This window comes from Dermacentor albipictus, chromosome 5, assembly GCF_038994185.2.
Source record: "Dermacentor albipictus isolate Rhodes 1998 colony chromosome 5, USDA_Dalb.pri_finalv2, whole genome shotgun sequence".
NCBI classification, from domain to species: Eukaryota; Metazoa; Arthropoda; class Arachnida; order Ixodida; family Ixodidae; genus Dermacentor; species Dermacentor albipictus.
In genome coordinates this window covers 30529942-30551734 of record NC_091825.1, presented here as the reverse complement: position 1 = coordinate 30551734, position 21793 = coordinate 30529942, and the positions used below count along the sequence as shown (strand labels likewise).

General features: G+C 46.7%; 1 protein-coding gene across 1 annotated transcript in view; it reads right to left on the bottom strand.

Moving 5' to 3' along the window:
• Positions 1 to 21793, bottom strand: part of LOC135913853 (glutathione S-transferase B-like) — a 30009-nt gene that overhangs the window by 2298 nt on the left and 5918 nt on the right. The window contains exons 2-3 of the mRNA XM_065446551.1: positions 16782 to 16991; positions 9447 to 9638 (exon numbers count right to left, since the gene is read on the bottom strand). Of these exons, the coding sequence (XP_065302623.1) occupies positions 9447 to 9638; positions 16782 to 16991 (402 nt within the window). The remainder of the gene's footprint in view (positions 1 to 9446; positions 9639 to 16781; positions 16992 to 21793) is intronic.

Here is a 21793-nt window from a genome sequence, read left to right as displayed (position 1 = left end):
ACTCGCAGTGCAATGCACGTCTTGAAATGGGCAGAAAGGCGCACTCGTATCACCTGTTGGAATACGCCCCCCGCACAATTTGTGCTTTCGTGCTTGTCGAAGTTCGTCTGAATTTGGTGACGCGGGTAGCTTCATTGCTTCTTAATCTGTTCAGTCAAAAGTAGTGAGTTACGACCGCCAGATAATTGTGTAGTTGTTTTCGTGCGACTGCGCTGGCCGACGGACTTGGCATCCGACAATAGGATCAGCACTCTACACCTAAAGCTTTCGTCGGCCTGCAAAGAAAGTATGTTCTGCGCAGGGATGCGATTTCTACAACCGTACGGCTGGCCTTTTCCTGCATCGCTTTTCACGCTGAAAGCTCGAAATGCCCATCAAGTCGAATGGCGGGGCATTTGAATATATAGCTCCAAAGGAAGAACAACAAACCAAATTTCGCGCCTTCGAAAACAAAATGACGTCACTTCTGCTTTTAACGGACGTGGCGTCACGTTATTTTTTTTTTCCGCCGGAAGTGTTCCCACCACATACAGATGGCGCTAAGCCCCATGAACCGGCGATGGACCGCCATGTTTTGAACATATGGGCTCCTATGGAAGCTTCGCTACCAGGTACATTTACCTTGCTGTATCCCTCTGCAAACCAGCAGACGAGCGGAGTGGCTGCAGCGCATCAAAGTGTCGGTATCCGATCCGCGCCAGGATTCGCGCGGTTGCGGCCGTCGTGTTTCAAGGCATGGGCGGAAGCACGAAACGCGAACGGTCTGCACGATGCAGCCACCTGGTGGCACACACAGCTGGACAAAACAGAAATAATATAGCAGTAACGAAGTTTATTTTAATTTTCTGCTGGTGCAAATTTTTTGAAGGAACATAATCACGAATGCGTTTTTTTTGTTTTCTAAACGTTTAGAATGATTGATACTTCGTTACAGCAATATTAGGTCTTTGACAGGTTAAGCGCTGCGCCACCAGGTGGCTGGACCGTGTAGAACGATCACACTGCTCACGCGCATCTACGCTACAGCTCCTATATGACAGCAATAGCAGTATGGAGAGGCTTTAGTTTATACCTCCACCCATCTGTCAAAAGTTGTAAGGGGAGAGAGCGAGAAAACTTATTAAACGCAGGGGTATTGGGGCATCCTCGCACCGGTCCCCGCACGGCCCCAATGCGCTCAAACGAGAGGGGGAGAAACGGGCGAAAGGCGCGCCACCCGTCGGGGCCGCGCCGTACATTGCGATGATGGGGTCTTCTGTCTTTGCCACAAGATGGCTCTGCGTGCGCGCCAAGCGCAGAAGAAATGTAGTGGAAACGTACTTCGCTACTCGTTTAACTGCAACTTCTATAATTTACATGTTTATACTTACCGATATACACCGCAGTATAACTTTCTACGGCACGTTTCTAAGGCGACAACGGATTCACTAGAGGCGCTTTTGTCCCGCTTTTGTCGGCTGAGTGGTAGCGTCTCCGTCTCATACTCCCGAGACCCTGGTTCGATTTCCACCCAGCCCATCTTGCAAGTAGCTTTTATTTATGAATTGCTTTCCTGGATTTTTCGCTCACGGCCAACGCCGCCGACGCCGACGACACCGGCTTTTCTGTGACACGAGCTCCTTAACGCTGTCGCGTTAAAACGCCCAGGTTACCTGTGCTTGCAGAAATACTGGAAGCACTCGGCGATGCTACACAATGCTCGCAACGGACGCTGCTTCGATAGCTTTCGCTCGGGAGCGACTGCCAGGCTGCTGGTGAGAGGTGGGAGAGACTTCACGCGCTGGCTCCAAGACAGCCGGAAGTAGACGCAGCACCAGTGAAGGCGGAGCTTAGCCCTGATCACATGGCGAACGAGGGTAGAAAATGCATGGCTATGGGGGCCGCAACTTGTATTCGTCCGTAGCTCTCTTAATACTGTACGAGACGCTTCACACAGATTGTGGTGCGAATGATTTACTGTAGCTGCACCCTACGTGTCTACTAAATTTGCCCGAACCATTTCAGGGACCCTTTAAGGAGCAAGCCTATATTCTCCTGGCAAAGAGAAAAAAAATGAGTTTAGCAGGCCGTGTAAGAACATATCGGCAGTGGTCTGCTGGAGTTCCACAATGGGGGCCAAAAGAAGGGAAACGTAGTCTAGGACGACAGGGAATTAGATGGTGAGCAAAACGGGAACAAGGTGAAAGCAGGAGCCAACGTTTCGACAAGTGGACTTGTCTTCTTCAAGGCGACATATGCCCTCGTCGCCGCAGTATATATAGGTGGGGTTTATCTAAAGGGGAAAGAGCATAAGTTGGGTGGGCGCGGCAACGAGCGCAGGTGTGTGTGCGGCGAGGATGTCAAATTGAGAATAAACGAGTGCAGTGCGCAAGGCCAGGCACACGGCTTCTGTCAATCACGTATCAATGATCATGTGTCAGCCGGCGCGTCAACGGCGTGCACATCGCCCTCTATTACCTGTTTCGCTGGTGGTCGTAGGCTATCGTGTCTCTGAAAGAGAAAATAGAAGGAGCAGCAGAAACCGGTGCTTGTGAAAAAAAATAAAATACTGAAATGGCATAAATAAATAAATAAATAAATAAAATGAAAAAAACGAAAGATGCAGAAAAACACCAAGGAAAAAATTAGTTGTGGCCTATACCTTGAAATTTAGCACAGCGAATAGATTCTAAAGCTCCCTTTGAAAGGTTTATGCCTATTGGTTGCAATGTCCTGAACTTATGGATAAGGTATGATTCTCTGTATTTTCTTTCTCGTTCAGAACGGAAATTCGATTGTAAGATGTAGGGCTTAAGTTCATCAAAGTTATGAACTGGTTGGTTGAAATGCTCGGCGACGTTTTTGGGAAGTATTTAGCTGTGTCCGCGTGATGCCCATTTAATCTTACGTTCATTGACTGTCCCGTTTCACCGATATATTGTTTCTTACAGAAGGAACATTCAAACATATAAATCACATTTGAACTTGTTCAAGTGAAGCTAGATTTGAATTCTTGTGTATAACTATTTGCGGTGCTTTCAATTTTAATTTCACTTTGAAGGTGCCTGCAGGTTTCGCACCTAGCGCGACAACATGCTTTTATTACGAGGGAATGCTGTTGGCTGACTTTTGCGTGCACTAACCTGTCTTTAAGCTTCCTGTTACGGCCATGGGTCACCCTTGGAAGATTCGGGAATGCTTTTCTCAGACGCTCGTCACTTGATAATATCACGTGGTATTTTCGTAGGATGTTGTTTATGTTTGGGAGTGCATTAGAATATATTGTTATAAAGGCCGGCGGTCTGCCAGATTCTGGTGTAGGCTGTCTTTTCTTTCGCTAATAATGAATGCCTTTCCAATCTTGATACGACATCATAAGCTCTATCGAGAGCATCTTGTCGATTGTTTCTTTCCGCTAGCGTTGTTTAAGGTCATTTAGGTGGTGGATATAATAGTGGTCTTCGCTGCAGATTCTTCTTATTTGTTTCGCTTGTCAGACAAAAATTCCTTGCTTGCAGTGTCGCGAATTATGACTGCTGTAGTCTAAATATTACTGGCTATCCGTAGGCTTCAGGTACAGTGTCGTTCTCAGTTTTCCGTTTTCTATGTAGACTGTCGTGTCTAGAAATTCGATCTGACTATTGGAGTCGCAAGAAGTAAATTTAATACTACGATGAAAACGATTGAAATGGCTAATTAAGTCGGTTAACGTGCTTGTGCCATGTTCCCATATAAATATGTTGTCAATGTAACGAAGATAGGTGTGGGGTTTTAAAGGGCAAGATTTCAACAGGTCTGTTTCGAGCTGCCCCATGAAAATCTTCGCATACGTGGGAGCGTGTCAGCCGGCGTTGACGCGACGGCTGACACACGGGCGTTGACACGTGCTTGACAGACGGCCGTGTGCCTGGCCTTGTGCACAACACTCGTTTATTCTCAATTCGACATCCTCGCCGCAAACACACTGGCGCTCGTTGCCGCACCCACCCACCTTACGCCCTCTCCCCTTTAGAAGAACCCCACAGAGGAAAGCATGTGTCGCCTTGAAGAAGACAAGTCCACTTGTCCAAACGTAGGCTCCTGCTTTCACCTTGTTTTCGTTTCGCTCATCGCCTTGATCTTTCAACTCCTGCTTTCCCCGTGTTTTCCGTGGAATTAGATGGTGTGGTGAAATAAGGAAATTCGCAGGGATAATGAGGTCATCCAGAGCAATAGAACGATAACGGGGATCGCTAGATAGAGGATTAATCAGACATATTCAGCTACGCATTATGATTTAAGGCCGACCTGCCAGCACTTATAGCGAAAGCGATTATACGGACACTCGTGGCACGTTTGTGCCATCGTTCTGTCCGGGTATCGACGGCACACGCGCGGCAAGCGCGTGGAAGGATGGAAGCTCTCCACAGACGCGCAGTCAGCTTGGCTGTAAAAACTACGAAGTCAATGAGAAACACCCCGCAGTGCTCACTTGGATGGACAGAGGACACAGGGCAGCACTCTGGCTTCCGCTGCTGGCACGAGGTTTACGCGCGCACACATCAGCTTTGCCGCTGAGGAGTGGTGTACATAATTAGGCCGTGGCGTTCAGCCACGGCCTAATTACGCCGACGGTTTTCCGTAAGGCTTATCTCCGAACCATCGAAGTGTTACGCTGGTAGAACGGCGTTCCTTATCGAGGCAGAGTTGTGACACGCCTGGTACGTGCATGGAGATCTTCCTGCTTCGTAGCAGTAGTTGCTTCGCTTGTGTTGTGCCATGTCGCATCCGTGTATTAGAACACCGTGCTAGGAGCTCGAGCGCCATGCTATTATACCTTGCTATAACTTTTGACCGATTTCTTTCATAGAAGGAAACTGCACAAAATATCCTGAAAATACTTGCATTCCAGAACTGTGTCTTCGAATGCTGTAAATGCTACTTCTTGCCAGGTATTGCGTACGGTCAAATTGGTTGGAGAAGACCACCGTGCAGAGATTGCAGAGCTGTATCATTGAACATTGAGAATTATGCGCGTCGACGTCCGCTATAGAGAAGTCGTCGCAACGCCGACAACCACCAGGCCGTTGTATGCGCAAACTGGCTGCGATATTGTTAACTTGCGGGCTTTTGTGACAGATAGGACACCGTTTTATACAATCCGATTGAGCGCTCTCCATTTAACCTACCAGGGCCGTAGAGATAGGCATAAATGGGTGCTGTTACGTGTGCCGAACTATGCGTGGCCGGCAGGAGGTCTGCACCCCACTTCACGCAGAGCCAGAGACGAGGAGAGCTTTCTCGGCGAAGAATTCTTTGTACAATGTTTACACATTCTCGTGGTTATCAGAAGAGACGAACAGAGCAGTTTCAAACTGGTTAAATAACACCGCTCAATCCCCAGACAGTGCCTAAGGACGAAACAAGGTCGAGAGAGAGAAGGTCCGGGCAGCCTCCTAAAGCCCTTTCAACTTCATAAAGTAGTGACCCACTTTGACGAATGCCGCCTCCTCCTCGCGCACTCAGGCCGAGGCCGACGCCGCGTCGCTATTGGCCTAATAGCATCACGTGGGCCCTCGCGCCGTGCATCAGCGCCATTTTTGCTCCAGAAGCGACTACGGAGTGACGAGGAGCGCATGTTGGCGCCGTTGCTACGCTCGAGCACTGTAGGCGTCGCCACGGCCGAGGAGGGAGTAAGCTTAAAAGAGATGAGAAATGAGGAGGAGGGAAGGCGGAGGAGGAGAGTGTCACTAATTTACGAAGTTTAACGGGCTTTACAGACTCCGTGGTCCTAGCGCCCCCCTCGGTGGCCGGCCCTTCCTGGAACTGCGCTGCGGCGTCAGGCCGATCTGGCGGCTGGCGAAAATGGTGCGCCGGGAAAGTTTTATGTCGTGTCATAGGCTAAATGGAACCAACTGCAAGGCACAGGGTCGAAACACAGCCCTCCTATTTACCGTCCCAAAAACAGCGGGAGTCGTCCATGGTGCGGGCGCCGCCGGACGCAGGGGGGCTGCTTTGCTGCCGGCACGGAGAGGGGCCAAATAGCAGCCCGGGTACCTGTGGCCGTTTCCGTTGTGGACGCCGTGCAGCCGCGAGGAAACCCCAGCCGGGCACGTATTCGTCGTGTGCTCGAAGTTGGCACCATGCGGGGATGAATGCTGCCTCCACGGTCGACACACCATAGTACTGGCCTCCCGTCAGGCAATCCCCAGGGCACAAACATAACAGTGCTGAAAAAATGGCTTAGCTCTGTTTCTGCCCAGCCATGTCGGATTTATGCGACATCACAAAATAGAAATAACATTGGTCTTGTTACGGTGAAGCGCCAAAAATACATAATCTTACAAACAGAAATGTTTCGCCGGTCGACGTCGTTTGCCGCGTTTTTATTTTGGTAGCCGAGATAAGCAGGACATCTTTGGAGGACTGGTTGACAAAAAGCAGGGAGGAGGTTGATACGACCAGATTTGTTAAAGGCATATATTAGCGGTACAAGGTAGTTAAAGGTTTTGTGCAAGAGAAAAAAAATATTATGTATGCAAAAATTCTAGAATGAAAAGGATGTATAGCATACGTGAATAACTCAAGCAGACTAGGTGGCTATGTCTCAAGCCCCTTTTCAAAGGAGACGCCAAGAAATCAGCATCATCATGGAGATAGATAAAATGCAGCTAAGGTCACGCAATTTTCTTCGGCGGCTCTGATTGTTTCCCGGTTGTCGCGTTCGCTTCCCATTATCACAATCTGAATCAGGCCTACCTTAGATTTTGTGTAGTCAACCAATCCAACCATTTCTTGCTCAAGGAAAGCAGCATTATTGAAGTCGATGCATTACTAAGCGGCCTGCTGCTGAAGTTCATTCGTGAATGGTCCTGCATAGCCACGTCTTACTTCGTTCAGTTCATGGACATTACGGCAGCAAACCGACTATCATGAAAAAATTTGTATCTTTTTCACCTCGTAACACTGATGGAAGAGGCACCGACTACTCTGGGGACGTCTGAAAAATTAAACATACAAGTAAAAAATAGAAAACATCCACAAGAGAAATTAGTGCGATACGTTGACTGCAACCATCGCTTTCATTTCTAGCTAAAACATGCAGTGGAAGTCGCGTGCCATAGTGCAGGTTCGCATAGATGAACGGCCACTTTCAAAGTAGGTGATCCTTAAGCTCTGGCTCCCACAGGCGTTCCCAAAGGCGACCAATGCGTTAAAGTGCTTCTGAAGCTGATATGGTCTAATGTGTCCCTCGAACAGTAACGTTATGGAACAGCCTACCTTATAACAAGCTTCTCAGCACTGACTCAATAGCGTCTATTACTATCTAATATTAGTGCTTGTTGTTACGAAACCTCGTTTCGTTTTGTATCGTTGTGCAACATTTATTGATTTACGCGTTGTAATAATTTCGAATTATGCACTCCTCTTTTTTTTCTATTACATTTCCAGCGCTTTGAAATTCTGCTTGTGAAACAGTGTTTCAATTTGTATCTGCCACTCTCTATGCATTATTTAGGTGCTTTACTCATTATGCATTTCTACTTTCTATTACATTCTTTCCGGAGCTTTTTTTTTTTACTCCCTCGTCAATCTATTGTGCTTTCTTTTTCTGTGTGCACCTTTCCCCTCCCGCCTGGCCTTTAAGGCCTGCAGTATTCTTAAATAAATAAATAAACTGCTCTGACACTGCCATACTTTATCTCATGCAAGTGCTTTATTTTTTCCGAAGAACCGTATAGCTAGTTGGGCGAGTCCCTGCAATTGCATCTTCACCTGCAGCGCGAAGAAATGAGACTGGACACTAAGCAAGGACGCTCGCTTCGCCACACAGCGCCCATATCGTGCCATCCTTATGTGAGCACCGTCGGTGCATGCGCTTTAGGAAAAGGTCGATTTCTCGGCCTTATTTCTTTTTCTCATTATCTCTCCCTTTACCCCTTTCCCAACGTATGGTAACAAAGCGGATGGTTCTTTTTCGGGTGACCTTCGTATACCTTTCCCTGTCCTTCATCTTCGATTCACTTGGCAGCATCCCCATAAAACAAAATTATCAAACGTTTTTCCTTGTTTCCTTTACTTGACTCTTATGGTATAACTGGTCCTGCGCTAAGATTCTTAAAAAATTATTTACTTGACCGGCCATACACAGTACATGCAGCAAATACTTTTTCAGTTACAAAATGTATTAACCAAGGTGTACCGCAGGGATCAGTTCTGGGCCATTTGCTTTTCCTTTTATATAGTAATGATCTTCCGGATCCTCTTAACTCCACCAACTACGTTCATTGCATTTTATACGCAGATGACCCAACCATATTTTTATCTGACCAATCCGTTGCTACTCTTACTTTTAAGTTAAATATCGCTATAAGTAACATTATAAAATGATGTAGCAACAATTACTTAGTTCTTAATCCTCTAAAAGCTAAAGTTATGGTATTCAAAAGTGGGGGCTCAAAGGGCCATAACTTCGATTCCTGAAGTAAAGCTAGGAATTTATTCAATTCCCGTTAGCACTGATGTCACTTTTCTTGGCATACATCTTGACCCTAACCTTACATTTCGCTCTTACTTCCAACTTCTCAAGCACAAGACTGCGTTTGGTATACGTGCATTAATCAAAGCTCGCCCTTTTTTTCTCGTGAGGCTCTGCTAGCGTTGTATTATGCGTTCATTCATAGTCTTATTAATTACGGCATTGTTTCATGGGGCAACACGTACGCTTGTCACTTATCATCAATTCAACATGTCCAAAATCAGTCAATACGCATTATCGCTTCTAGTTCCATGCAATCCAATGTCTCTTTGTTACTTCGCGCATATAATATCTTGCTAATTAATCATTTGTTCCAGTTTAACATACTCGTCTTACTCCACAAATTGATTCATAATAACCTTACATTTCCGTTCATTGCAGTTGACCTTCTGCAGAATAACAATATGACCAGATTTGCAGCTAACAACAATTTCTTGTTACCCATGGTTCATACCAATTGCGGCAAAAACGTCTTCCTTCGCTGCAATTTCTCTTTGGAATGAATTACCATCAACTATAAAATCCTGTACTTCTATTGAAATTTTTAAAGATCCCCTTAAGCATCATTTCCTGCGATAACTTAACTTCGATCTGACGGTGTACCTTTGACTTTTCTCTCACATGTCATTTCTTGTATTTCATCCATGCTTTTCTCCGATTTCTTTAATAACGCGCTTTTTCGTGTTTGATTGTAACTGAAATTGCTAATTATGTATTTTATTTCTAGATTTTTGTTTATAATAACGCCAATTTGCTGACTATTGATATCACCATCAATGTTGTTATTTTTAACCGCGGGGGTCCCACTACAGTTCTTCCACTTTGGGACCCTCGTCTGTATATTTGCCATGTTGTAATTACTTCTTTTTTGAAACCAATAAATGTGAATCTGAATCTGAATTCGTGTAATCTTCATTCAAACATAAGTGCTGATCTTGCAGCCACGTACCTGGAGAGCCTCGTAGAGAAGAAAGTCCACGTATGTGACACTCTTCCCTGCGCCGAATGGCCCGTGCTTGGCCAGGTAGGTGTCGACCTGGCGCAGCTTGTCCGCGATGTCGACCAGGAATTGGACCCGCTTCTCCTCAGTGTATTCGGGACTGTGACAGACGCGCACTGCAGCCCACCCGATGTCAGAGGCCTGCGTTCCGAAGGAGGAAAACATGAGGAACAAAAAAGAAGTTACGCAGGATAACGGTTTCCTTTGCATTCGTAAAATGCTGACATAAATCTAAAATGAACTATTAACGAAAGCTGGTCGCCAAGCCAACACATTAATGCATCATTTTGAACTTTTGGTCCCCTGGAGGTCAAAGGCCTTCCGGAGGTCTCCAGTTACCTCTGTGGCGTTTAAGGTGCGAGACTGCAGGCTAGCTGGTAATCCACGTGCACAGTTCGAGAGCAGAGAAGGACGGAAGGGCAGGACAGAGACCAGTGCTGGTCTCTGTCATACCTTCCCGTCCTTGTTGTGCACATCGTGGTGTTTAAAATAGTTCTATCTAATGGTTATACATTTCTTGATCTGGTCCCACCACCTATATGCCTACTGCTTTCTGCTGTGTCCATTACCTTAGCACACATTATTACGATGTTGACCAAGTTGGTATCTGCTCTACGAGTTACACAATCTGTCTAACTGCAGTTCTTGCTCTTAATCTCAAGATTACATTGAAGGATTTGACATTGAGAAACGGACTTCGGCGAGTCACGCTATGCATAGAAGCGATATCAGGACGCACTTGTGTACAGTATCAGGGCAATCCTAGAGCTATATGGCTTAGAGCTATATAAACCTAGAGCTATATGTCACATATTATAGTCACATATACATGAGAGTGTACTTGATTGGTTGTTGAAGATGCGTGTAACATAGCGCAGTAAGGACGAGGGACAAGTCGAGACAGGACAAGATGACGCTGGGGCACTATGTTACATCCCTTACGATGAATAACCGACATGCCGAAACCCCTGCTGTAGTTATTAAGCTGCCTATTTTCTCACTTCGGTCCTACTAAACAATTACGATACTCCCTAATGAAGAATTAGAGCGCAGCTCTGTACGTGTTTTTATTTCGCGATATGTTGGCTGGAAGGGACAATCCGTCTCGTTCGGCACGTTGTAAGTGAAGCCAAGTGTGGCGCGAATGCCTGGCTAATCTGGAGTTCGCGGGAGGTAGCGTGTGGGTGACGCCTGGGCGCCATTCACAGCAGCAGCCGCAGACAGACCTTCGCTCATGCAGCGCTTTGTTTCCATGTATGGTATCGATGGAGTCATCGGTGAATAGACGACGCATGCTACTGTGGCACCATCACCTGGCCATCGTCGCCGCAGTACGCTTTCCTTCCCACTCTTTCGCTATAGCCTCCCCTTCCGCTTTTCGCCTCATGGTTTCGCTTCACCCTCCTCCGCTTTCCTCCTTGCCCGCTCTTCGCTATCGCCGTTTTTCATCACCTGTTGGGCTCCGCGCTCGCTCTTTCATCCTTCGCTGTGCTCGTTCGCTCAGTTACGCCGAGGACCCTAACGCAGGAACGGCATGCGAGATACGCCCATTTGCTGTCCTACGCACATTCTCATCTTCACTTTTCTTAACGAGCGCTTACAGTGTTCCATCGTTATTTGTGTGGTCGTTCTATAGCTCAGCTGATCCCCTCCAAATGTCCACTGCATTGCTTAGAACTGACAGTACGCACGATTGTGTACTTTTTAATAAAAGCAATGTATCCAGCATCACAAGTGTCTGCTCGCTATATATGCTCAAGCCCATTTCTATTCGTCTGGGAATTACTGCACCATGCACTGTACACAATTTCGCGCATTCGGAAAATACATTGTATAAATTGCGAATCTCGCATCCGCTTCATTTTTCTTTAGACAAAGCGGACAATGGAGTGAACGTTCGAGAAAACAATCTGTACGTGGCCAATTGAATGTCAGATGCCTGCAAATATATTCTGATGGAAAATAAAATACTGTGGGAATATATTTTTCAGGGGAATCTTTAGGACCGAAATAATATTGTTAGCTGGAAACATGTGCGTATTAACCTAGGACAAAGCACTCATCGAATAATATTTGCTTACTTTTTGTCGGTTACGTGCGTGATATCTATGGTGTCTTTAGTTATACGTAACGCAACTTACGCTGCAAGGCTTCGTCGCAACCGTATATTTGCAAGAGGCCGCTTTTGTGCTAGTCCGGGCTCAGTAAGAAAACTACCGGTTAGCTATGACAAATTGCTCAGCTTTTGTTAAAACGCGCTTAAAATATCAAATTCTGGACTGGAATATTCGAAAGAAACGACCTTCGAGTATCGAATGGAACACAGAATGTTTGATTATTTCGAAACTAAGAGAACTATCCAGGTCCCGCGCAATGCTTTTGAAAAAGGCTTTTATACTTCCTAAATGTGTGTAACGCTGTTCACGGGTGGACAGCGTTACAATTCGGTTTTCGTGAAGCATATTCCCTTGACCTCGCTTTGTTATCTTTAACCGAAAAGCTGCAGAAAGCAATTGATGGGGGCTTCTACGCAGGTTCTGTGTTCGTACATTTCAACAAGACATTGGACACTATCAATCACCACATTCTTTTTATGAAGCTCGACGCAATCGGCATTACTGGTCTCGAAATCTCATTAATAAAAAATTACTAAACAAAAGTCAGGTTCTTAGTCGGTTGCGTTATAAATCAAGGCCTAAAGTAACAAATATAGGAGCACTCCAAGGTTCTATTCTCTGCCCACTTTTCATAATATATATAAATGATCTGCCAACTTCTCTTACTACTTAAGAATGCTTACTTTATGCATATGACAAAACAATTTTAGCACTGATAAATGCCTCCAATCTCTGACACAAACTAAAAAAATGACCTGGCTAGCTTTAGGCTTGGTGCTTCCATAATAAATAGCACTTTAACTCCACTAAAACAAGGTTCCTTGTCGTTCACTCTCAACAACGAGTACGTAATTATATCCCGCCAATATATACAAATCAATCTGCAATTGAAGCAGAAGAGAAGGCTAGGTTTTTGAGAATTCAACTGGGCGTCACTTGAAAATTTCACTCGCATGTTGCTCACTTGCGAAGAAAAATGGCTTACGGCATACGTGTTTAATTCAATCGCGTGACAGTGTCTGTCTTTGACAGTATTGCTACTGTGTTCTTCAACGTCACCACCACGTGACATCTGGTGGAGGTGCTTGTGCGTTCATGCACCGAACGCCCCCGCAAAGCCGCGATCCAAGCCCGAAGCCCGAGGACAAAACCAACATCACCGAAGACCAGCGTGCTCGCCGCCCACTGCAAGGACTGGGAATGCCCCCAGAGCACGGACTTCTACCTGAGACGACAAAGAAGATCGTGGCCAAGACAACCCGAATGGCTGCCTCAGCGTCCCCCGTTATCCAGCAACAACCTCGGGACCCACCGAACTTTCATGGAGCCGCTACTGAACACCCGGAATCCAGGCTGGAGACCTACGAACGAATCGCGACTTTCAACAACTGGCACTCCGACAAGCAGCGGTATGTATACTTCACCTTCGAAGGTGCCCCCAGAACGTGGTTTGAGAACCGGGAGTCGACCATGACAACATGAGACCTGTTCCGTAGCGGCTTCCTGCGCACCTTTACGAGCGTCGTGCGCAACGAAAGGGCCGAAGCTATGCTGCATGCCCGAGTGCAGCTGCCTAACGAGAACGTTGCCATCTTCACGGAAGAAATGACCCGTCTGTTCCGCCATGCCGACCCTGATATGTCCGAGGAGAAGAAAGTCCGCCTACTGATGCGTGGTGTAAAGGAACTGATGTGTGATGAACTGATGCGTGGTGTAAAGCCCACCGAAGACTGTCAACGAGTTTCTTCCCGAGGCCACCAGCATCGAGAAGACACTCGAAATGCGAAACCGGCAATTCGACCGCCGCGTGAACTCGACAAGCTACGCCGGAGTTCAGTCACTGGCCACCGACGACCTGCGCGAGACTATCCGAGCGGTCGTGCGGCAGGAGCTACAGCAGCGGTTCCCGTCATCACAGCCTCAAGTGGCTTCGATTGCCGACGCCGTGCGTGAGGAGCTAAAACAACTCGGGAGTAGCCCCTGAATTGCCGCAGCCTCAGCCGCAAGCGATGGCATACGCCGCTGTAGCCCGCCGTCACGTTCCCCCTCTGCGCCCACGGCTGGGCCCCGTGACGACACAGTTCCATCGTCCACCACCACCCCCGCCACCAGCACGCCAACCCGTCATCCCACGCAGCATTCCAAGGAAGAGTGACGTTTGGCGTCTTCCCGACTACAGTCCGCTTTGCTATCACTGCGGAGAAGCCGGCCACATCTACCGCCGATGCTCATACCGGGAGATGGGTCTCGGAGAGTTCACCGTTAACGCGCCGCGACCACAGATTGGCGAACGACTTCGCGATATCGCCGACTACATCGCCGCCACTCAGTGGAACCCTCGACGACCGTCCCGTTCGCAGTCACCAGGCCGCTACCTGTCGCCGCAGCGCCGACCATACACCGGCCCAGCCCGGGGCCGCTCTTCGAACCCATATCCGGAAAACTAAAAGCAGCAACCGATGGAGGTGCGGTTGCTGTTCGTCGAACTGACGAAGATCCTCCGCCGCCGACAAAGACGCCGAAAAAACTACCTCGACGACATAACGACACGCCGCCGTCCCGACGAAGTCGGAAGCAAAGAACACGACGACGAAGGACGACCTGACGTCGTCACATACCAGCCACAAACCAACGCGACGCAGCCGTGATCCGACGCCAAGACCGAACCGTAATGCAAGACAAAGAATCACCGACCTCGACGTGCTTATCCACGGCCACGCAGTCACCGCCTTAGTCGATACAGGGGACGATTACTCCGTCAAGAGTGGACACATCGCCGCCCAGTTGAAGAGAGTTAAGACTGCATGGGATGGCCCCCAAATTGTGACCGCTGGAGGACACCTCATTACGCCGACTGGAATCTGCACGGCAAGAATTACCGATCATGACCGGACTTACCCGCCGTGGTTGCTCAGTGGCTATGGTGTTGGGCTGCTGAGCACGAGGTCGCGGGATCGAATCCCGGCCACGGCGGCCGCATTTCGATGGGGGCGAAATGCGAAAACACCCGTGTACTTAGATTTAGGTGCACGTTAAAGAACCCCAGGTGGTCAAAATTTCCGGAGTCCTCCACTACGGCGTGCCTCATAATCAGAAAGTGGTTTTGGCACGTAAAACCCCAAATATTGTTGTTATGACCGGACTTACCCAGCACCTCCACCAGATGTAACATGGTGGTGACGTTGAAGAAAACAGTAGCAATACTGTCAAAGACAAAACTAACATTTATTGGGCGAACCTGTTCCCACAGAAACAGGCTACACTTATAGCACAACGATAGCGGGGAACACAGTCGGCGATCGTCGAAAATCTGACCAGCGGGTCAAGCGCGTCGGCTTTTATACATCAGTCATCGAATGTTCCAGAGTAATCTCTGGGACCCGCATGCCTTCCACAAAGTTCTACATCATTCGCGTCGCGCACACATGCGATCAGATTACACAAAGTTCGGTTACAGACCACGGATGGAAGCATCGATAACATTCCAGAAACTTCCGATACATGCAGGAGCGTCCTGCGCTGTGCGATAACATTTGTTAGGCGGTGAAACGTGTCGTCCGATATAGACAAACAAGTACACGTGTCAATATTTTCTCAGCCTACATTCGTTATACTACGCTTTTATTCATTCTCGTATTAATTACTGCATCACATCTTGGTGCAATACCTACAGCAGCCTTGCCTCCCTTCAATCTTTATAAAATCAATCCATTAGAATACTTCGCCGTAGTCCCTATCGCAGTGGCGCGAAAGCGCTCTTACATGCCAACAACATCGTAACTGTTGATGACACTTTCAAATACAAGCTAGGTATATTATTATTCAAGCAAATCAACAATCAGCTTCCTCTGTTCATCATCCCTCAATCCAACCTAAAGTGAATACTAACTAGTCAAGGTTTGCAGATAATCAGAATTTTATTTTAGCTCCAGTTCATACCAACTATGGTAACAAGCGGCATACTTCACCGGAATCCGTCTCTGGAATACCATACCACCGGCAATCAAAATCTCTCAATCAATTGGCAAATTAAAAAAAAAAGAACTGTAAACCTTGATCCCACACATGTCATATTCTGCCTAATTTTGGTTACTTTCTTTTACTTATTTTTGTTCTCTCCCTCCCTATCATACCTACCTGTCCACAGCGTTTTCTTGAGGAAGCATCTCATCAGATGTTGTTTTACACTGCTGGAAATAGATGGGACTTCTTTGTTTTCTTTTTTCTCGTTTATTTTTAGTATTTTTCACCCTGTGCCAATCCGTCAACTGCTTAGGATTGTTCAATTACCGTTATTTTATCGTTTGATTTCACTACTATTGTTTCTTCCTTTTTTTTTTGCTTTGCCTGCGATGTATCCTATTGTTTGTGTTCACTACTGTTGTTTGCTGCTTTAATTTTTCTACATTCACTACCATAGAAGGTCCCAATTCAGTCTGACTATGGGACCTCCTGTACATACAAATTTAGTTTATCATTTATAGCCTAAATAAAATCACTTCTGACTGACTGGCACAGCAGTAGTCTTTCACAAAACATGCTCGGAACAATCTCTGGTTCCCGAAGGTCACCATCCACCGCAAGGGACAGCGCAGATTGAGAACCACGAAATGGGCACAGGTACCGTATTCAGTTTTAAAGAACAAGTGGCTCTTCAATGAATATTCCCTATCTGTGCCTTGGACCAGTCGCTGGTGAAAACAGCCTCCATGGGCAGAATGCGCATGGCGTCGCCTTAACGCAAACGGCGCCTCATGGTTGCAATGACAGCCACCCGAGTACCCTCCCTTACACCATATGGGGAACGCCCTTCCCCAGGTAAGAGCCACTCTTCCCATCAAGACGAGACACCAGCCGGAAGCTATTGCACAGGGACGGTGCATTGAGATTCGACTGCTCTTCGCTGGTCCGCTGAGCTGCCAACTTTTGTTGCAGCGCCTGTACACCACCACCGACAATGCTGTCCCACCGGCGCTGAGGTGTTTGGATCGCACACGTGAGCCGCCGTCGTGGTGAACCCGTCCTTGATTGCACCGTTCCTGTTTAGACAAGCTCGATAGACATTCCGAATCTGAATGTGCGAGGTATGAGGCGAAGAATATTTCTGTTTGAATACTGTTTGACCAAGAAACCGTTTCTCGGTGGTTTACGCCCCGCCACACATCACCTGGTGCTCGAGCATTTCAACCCTGCGCACTGTTTCCTCGTCCTTCGGTGCTAGGCCGTGCTTGCGTCCCAGGTAGCGAAGGATGGCCTGGCTATGAGTCATCCGCACGTCGCCGTCGATGATGTAGGGCAGGTTGGGGAAGTCCAGGTCCAGCTTGTACTTCGCCGCCAGCCACTCGTCCCGGCTGGGTTCCGGGCCGTCGCCGAAGCCCTACCTGCATTACGGCGGGAAAATTCTTAGGTTGTTTTGCCCTTATTTTGTTTACATGGAAGCCTGTTGGGCTCCTACAGCTATCGACGTGTTCTTGCACACATCCATTCCCCGCGTCCTGAAACTAGATCAATCTCACAAGATCCTCAGTTATGATTAAGTGCGACGTGGTTCTTTTTGCTTTCTTCTCCTTCAAAGCCCTTCGTACTAGTCGCAAAACATTTAAAGCAGCGATAAATTCTTGGAATGCAAGCATATTCAGTTTAACATCCTGGGGAGTGCCAAGTTGCGTTCTATGCTCGAAATTGTGAGGAGAACCTTCAATGTCGTTGCAAACCCGTTAGTACATAGGGACACAAATGCCCACTTCCAAGGAAATAAGTATAACGGGAGCGAACGCATGCGTTTGGTTTAGGCAGTGAGACAATATGTAGTAAAGTAAACTTTTAAGGTGCACTAACTATACCTGCATTCATTTTTCTTTCACCAAGTGCTGCAAGACGCGACGGGGACGGAACGAACACTGGACATGAAACGGACACGAGGTGACACAGGGGAGTGTTACAGTACTTAGCGCAAGAAAAATGAGTACACACCAACTAGCACATGTCAAGGCTCTTCTAAATACATGCATTATTTGAAGTTACATTAAAAACAAGGAAATATTCAAGACATGTTGGAATGTATAAAACGAAGCTTTAGTGAATCTTAATTAAATACCACACAGCAAAATGCTAAACACGGAACTGTGTAGATTGCTGTCCCATGCAACAAGCAACCTCACTCAAGCTTTATGCCTAATGCATCGCACAGGTCCCAATTTTTTTTACGTGCTACACCGTCCACAAGCTATGCCGAAAATGTTTACGTGCTACACCGTCCACAAGCTGTGCCGAAATGCAAACAGCACATCACGCGAATTCACGTTGAAGCAGCGATGTCACGAGAAAGGCGGCGATGTACGGTGTTTGTGAACGGAAGAAACTGACGAGAGGTATGCGCACGTACAACTACAACACACGTGTGCAGAGTACATCTCAGCATTCTATATCGCTTCTGTCGCAGTGGCACATAACCATTACGGAGAATATGCGAAGACTGGGCATTTATGCCCATACAAATACCCGCTGTGCAATGAATACGCCTTCTTACACCATGCAGCCCTGGGCACGCAACAATACTACCAACCTAGCGCCAATCCGTAATCCTACGCTAAACCAGTGGGAGCAGCACTGTTCAGATCAAGCTTGCGAGACTAGCTACTGCTGGTGGAGCGGGCTTAACCAGCGGTGACAGCTGCTGGAATTTGGTATTGAAGAATCTACTAGCCGGCGGCTAGATTCGTGTAAAACGTGTACCAGAAAGCTTCACGTTGAATATTTCGCACAGCAGCATAAAGCAAACGTTGACATTGCCGTTAAGGGCAGCAGGTGTGTCCTACCTGGTTCCTAGCTACGCCGAAGGTTACCATAACCAGCTAATCACAAGGACAAGTTATGAAAGGAGGCACAGAAACAAGCAGTTGCAAAAAGACAGTTCGCGCACCAGCTAGCACTGCCAACGGTAGCACGGAGGTTCTAGTTCGGCAGCTTGTAATTATTACTTTTCAATGTGAAAAAAAGAAACTTGTTTAAAAAAAATAAAACGTACGACAGATCTGATAATGAACCCGTAAACGATAGTCGTTTCCCCTCCTTTCATTGTGAGTTAAAAGGCCTGTGCGCTCTTTGGGCGCACTAATAAAAAATTAAATTAAATAGTGCTGGGAGACAGATGCAAGCGATACTGGGAAAAAAGGAAAATCATGCTTTAATCAATTATGCCCATTTCTGCGGGCTCGTTGTCCAGCATTCTTAAGATGCGTTCGACCGTGACAACGTTTAGTTGGTTCTAAGCATCTCAGATTCTTGGCTAGATTGGAAGCATAAATTGGACTCGACCAACGAAAGATGCCATAAAGAAATAAATTCTGTGGAAATCCACAATGGGGAACGGTTTCAAGAAACAAAGTTGTCAGACGTTAGTAGTGGCGAGCCCTTAGAACGAAAACTTCTTTGAAACACTTTTGCAATTTACCAAAAGCTTCGAAGCTGCATAACTTTCTGTTCAACACGACTCGGAGCCCACCGTGACTCTGAGTGGCGCTGGCTTAACACTGCTGGGTATAGATCTAGTGAAACAAATACCGAAGATAGTGAACCAATTCGTAGCCGTCGCCGTAGCACAACTGGTAGTGCAACGCACGTGTAATGCGAAGGATGTGAGTTCGGCTCCCGGCGGCGACAAATTATCTTTCCGTTATCTTTTACTTTCTGTTTCTTCGTTATTTGCTACACTCCAATTTAAACAAAAGTTAATTTCTTTACGAGGAATCATATATATTTCTTTTGTAGCTGTTAGCTGCGTTCGGGTTGACGGCACTACTCTTATAAAAAAAATGTAGTTGAGCACAGCCAGAAAGCGTTGCGGGCAGAGAAGCCAAACGCCGCTCAGCACGTAAACGTGCACGATAAGAAGTACGCGAGGCTGTAGAAAAATTAGGAGGCACTCTCTAATGTAACACAGTGCCATATCGTATACTTGAAAATAGATCGCGAAATTGCGCAGCTGGAAAATAAATACAGGATAGACACAGCGCCGACGTGTCACGTTGTACTAAAATAGATACGAATTTGCGAGATTGCATAGTTCGATTCGACTGAAAGCAGTAAATTGGAATGGCAATAAATTGCGTAAACGTTCAACACGCGCGCAACGAATCCGCGCCGACCTTGAACACTGCAAAGCTTCACATATTGCGGTGATGTATAGGAGAGTGTTCTTAATCATTTGAGGAACTACAAATATAGAGCAAAGCGGTTGGAAAACGAGATGTGGCTGCTTCCCACTTCCCGCCATTTAGTCTTCTTTCTTAAAGGCGACAAAATGGGAAGCTTGAGTACTGAAATAAAGGCGATACACCTGAATACCGTTGCTAGCTAAAAGAATGCAAGAAGAAGAATGCATAGCTAGTGCACCTTTAGGTATGCTAGAAATTGGGAAGCAGTAATTCTGTTTTCATCTGAAACTTTCTTATTTAGCAGGGAATTTCGTTCAGAACGTAAAGTAGGATTTGGTTTTGGTGCCTGTGTTCGGTTCTTTCTTCCCCATGCTCCATTTTACTGTTGAAATAAAGCGCACCTGAACCAATCCGACGTTGGCATCGCGCTCGGTATCACAAAATGTGTCAAGCCTCAACGAAACACAACGTTTGAGCGATTCTAGGCGCTATAATATTGCCAACATTCTTTAGGTTGAATATAACATGAAAGCAGAATGGACAAGATGCCCTAAGTGAGTCCCTCGCCATCTACACACGATTTGCTACGAAGCTCCCCTTACTGTAAATAACACTATCTGTATTCCGTATGACAAATATCCTTCTCTCGGGCAACAAGTATGCACGAATATGTCGTATCGGAAGTAAAATTCAGGATTCCTACTGAGCCTTCAAGATCGGAGAACGCAGGTTTCAATTCTGCAATGGTCACGTTAATTAAGGTGTCAAAGTAATCAGAGCCATAGTAACTGCAGGTAATTCAACGCTCACTTGTTAGCCAAGCAGTGATTATATTAGTTTTGCTTAACGTCTGCCAGCGCTGTAATGAGTAAGTAACTGGAAAGAAAACTGTGCAATTGACCATCTCTAAATTTTGGCACTTCCGAATTGAAGCAGGAGGTATGTTTTCATTTCAGTCACAGCAAACGTCTCAATTTTTGTAACGATATGAAGTAAGCAGTCCCATTCTGGAGAGTGTTGGCTTGCGGATCAACTGGGCCACTTTAAATGTCCCACCACAATTACTCCCGCGTTTACAGAGATAGCAGTGGGCAGCAGTGAACCAGTTTAAGCTGCTAAAATGGTCTGAAAAGTGTATTTTCAACAACTTCCTTTATAAAAGTATATTTATTTGTTAAATTCGAGGGTACAACTTCTCCTTTAGTGAACTTAGCTGCGAAACCCTATAGTCTGCATGTGCGTCAGACGTCGTGGACTACAATCTATTTTCGCACATTTGACCTACTTTTGGCACAGAAAACGTATTAACAACTTATTAGGTTAAGTCTGGCTATATTATAACGCAGTCTAGTCCTTTAACAATAAAAAATGAACTGCACTTGAGTACGTACTGCCAACGTACACGAAGTTGCAGTAAGCTAGGGCAATGCAGTCGGCACGAGCATTTCATCATCGCATTTATTCGGCTTACCGAGCTTCACGGTAAAGTGAAATTTGCTATTGAAGCCTAATTTGATGATGCAGCTAATGTGTTCTTGACACCCTTGGCGTCTGGTTGCCAGTCAAAACCAGAGTGAACAGCTTCTGCAGGGGACGTGCGATGACGCTGCGGCAACGAATCTGCTCGGACAGCAGTAACCCTACTACGCGGGCAGTATCCTTTCTGGAGAGCACGTGATCTCGCTCGCCAGTAGGGCGTATTACGTTTCTTCACGCGATGAGCGCAACCTCGGCCATGGAACGATATACGAATAGGCGCCGGCACTTCGATACACGTACAGGCGCACTGCCACGACTGCACGTGGGTGCGAAAAAAAACGCGCCCAGTCATGCCATATCAGTGGAGGGGTAACAGTGATTTTGAACAGATTTCGTAATGGGGAGTTGTCGATACAAGCGAGTCTAGCCTGGCAATCGAGGGCAGCAACTACTCCGCCCGAGCATTTCTTGCAGCACCGCTTGGTTATGTTACCTCCCATCCAGCAAACCACAATTTTTAGGAATGCAAGACGAAGGCCATTGT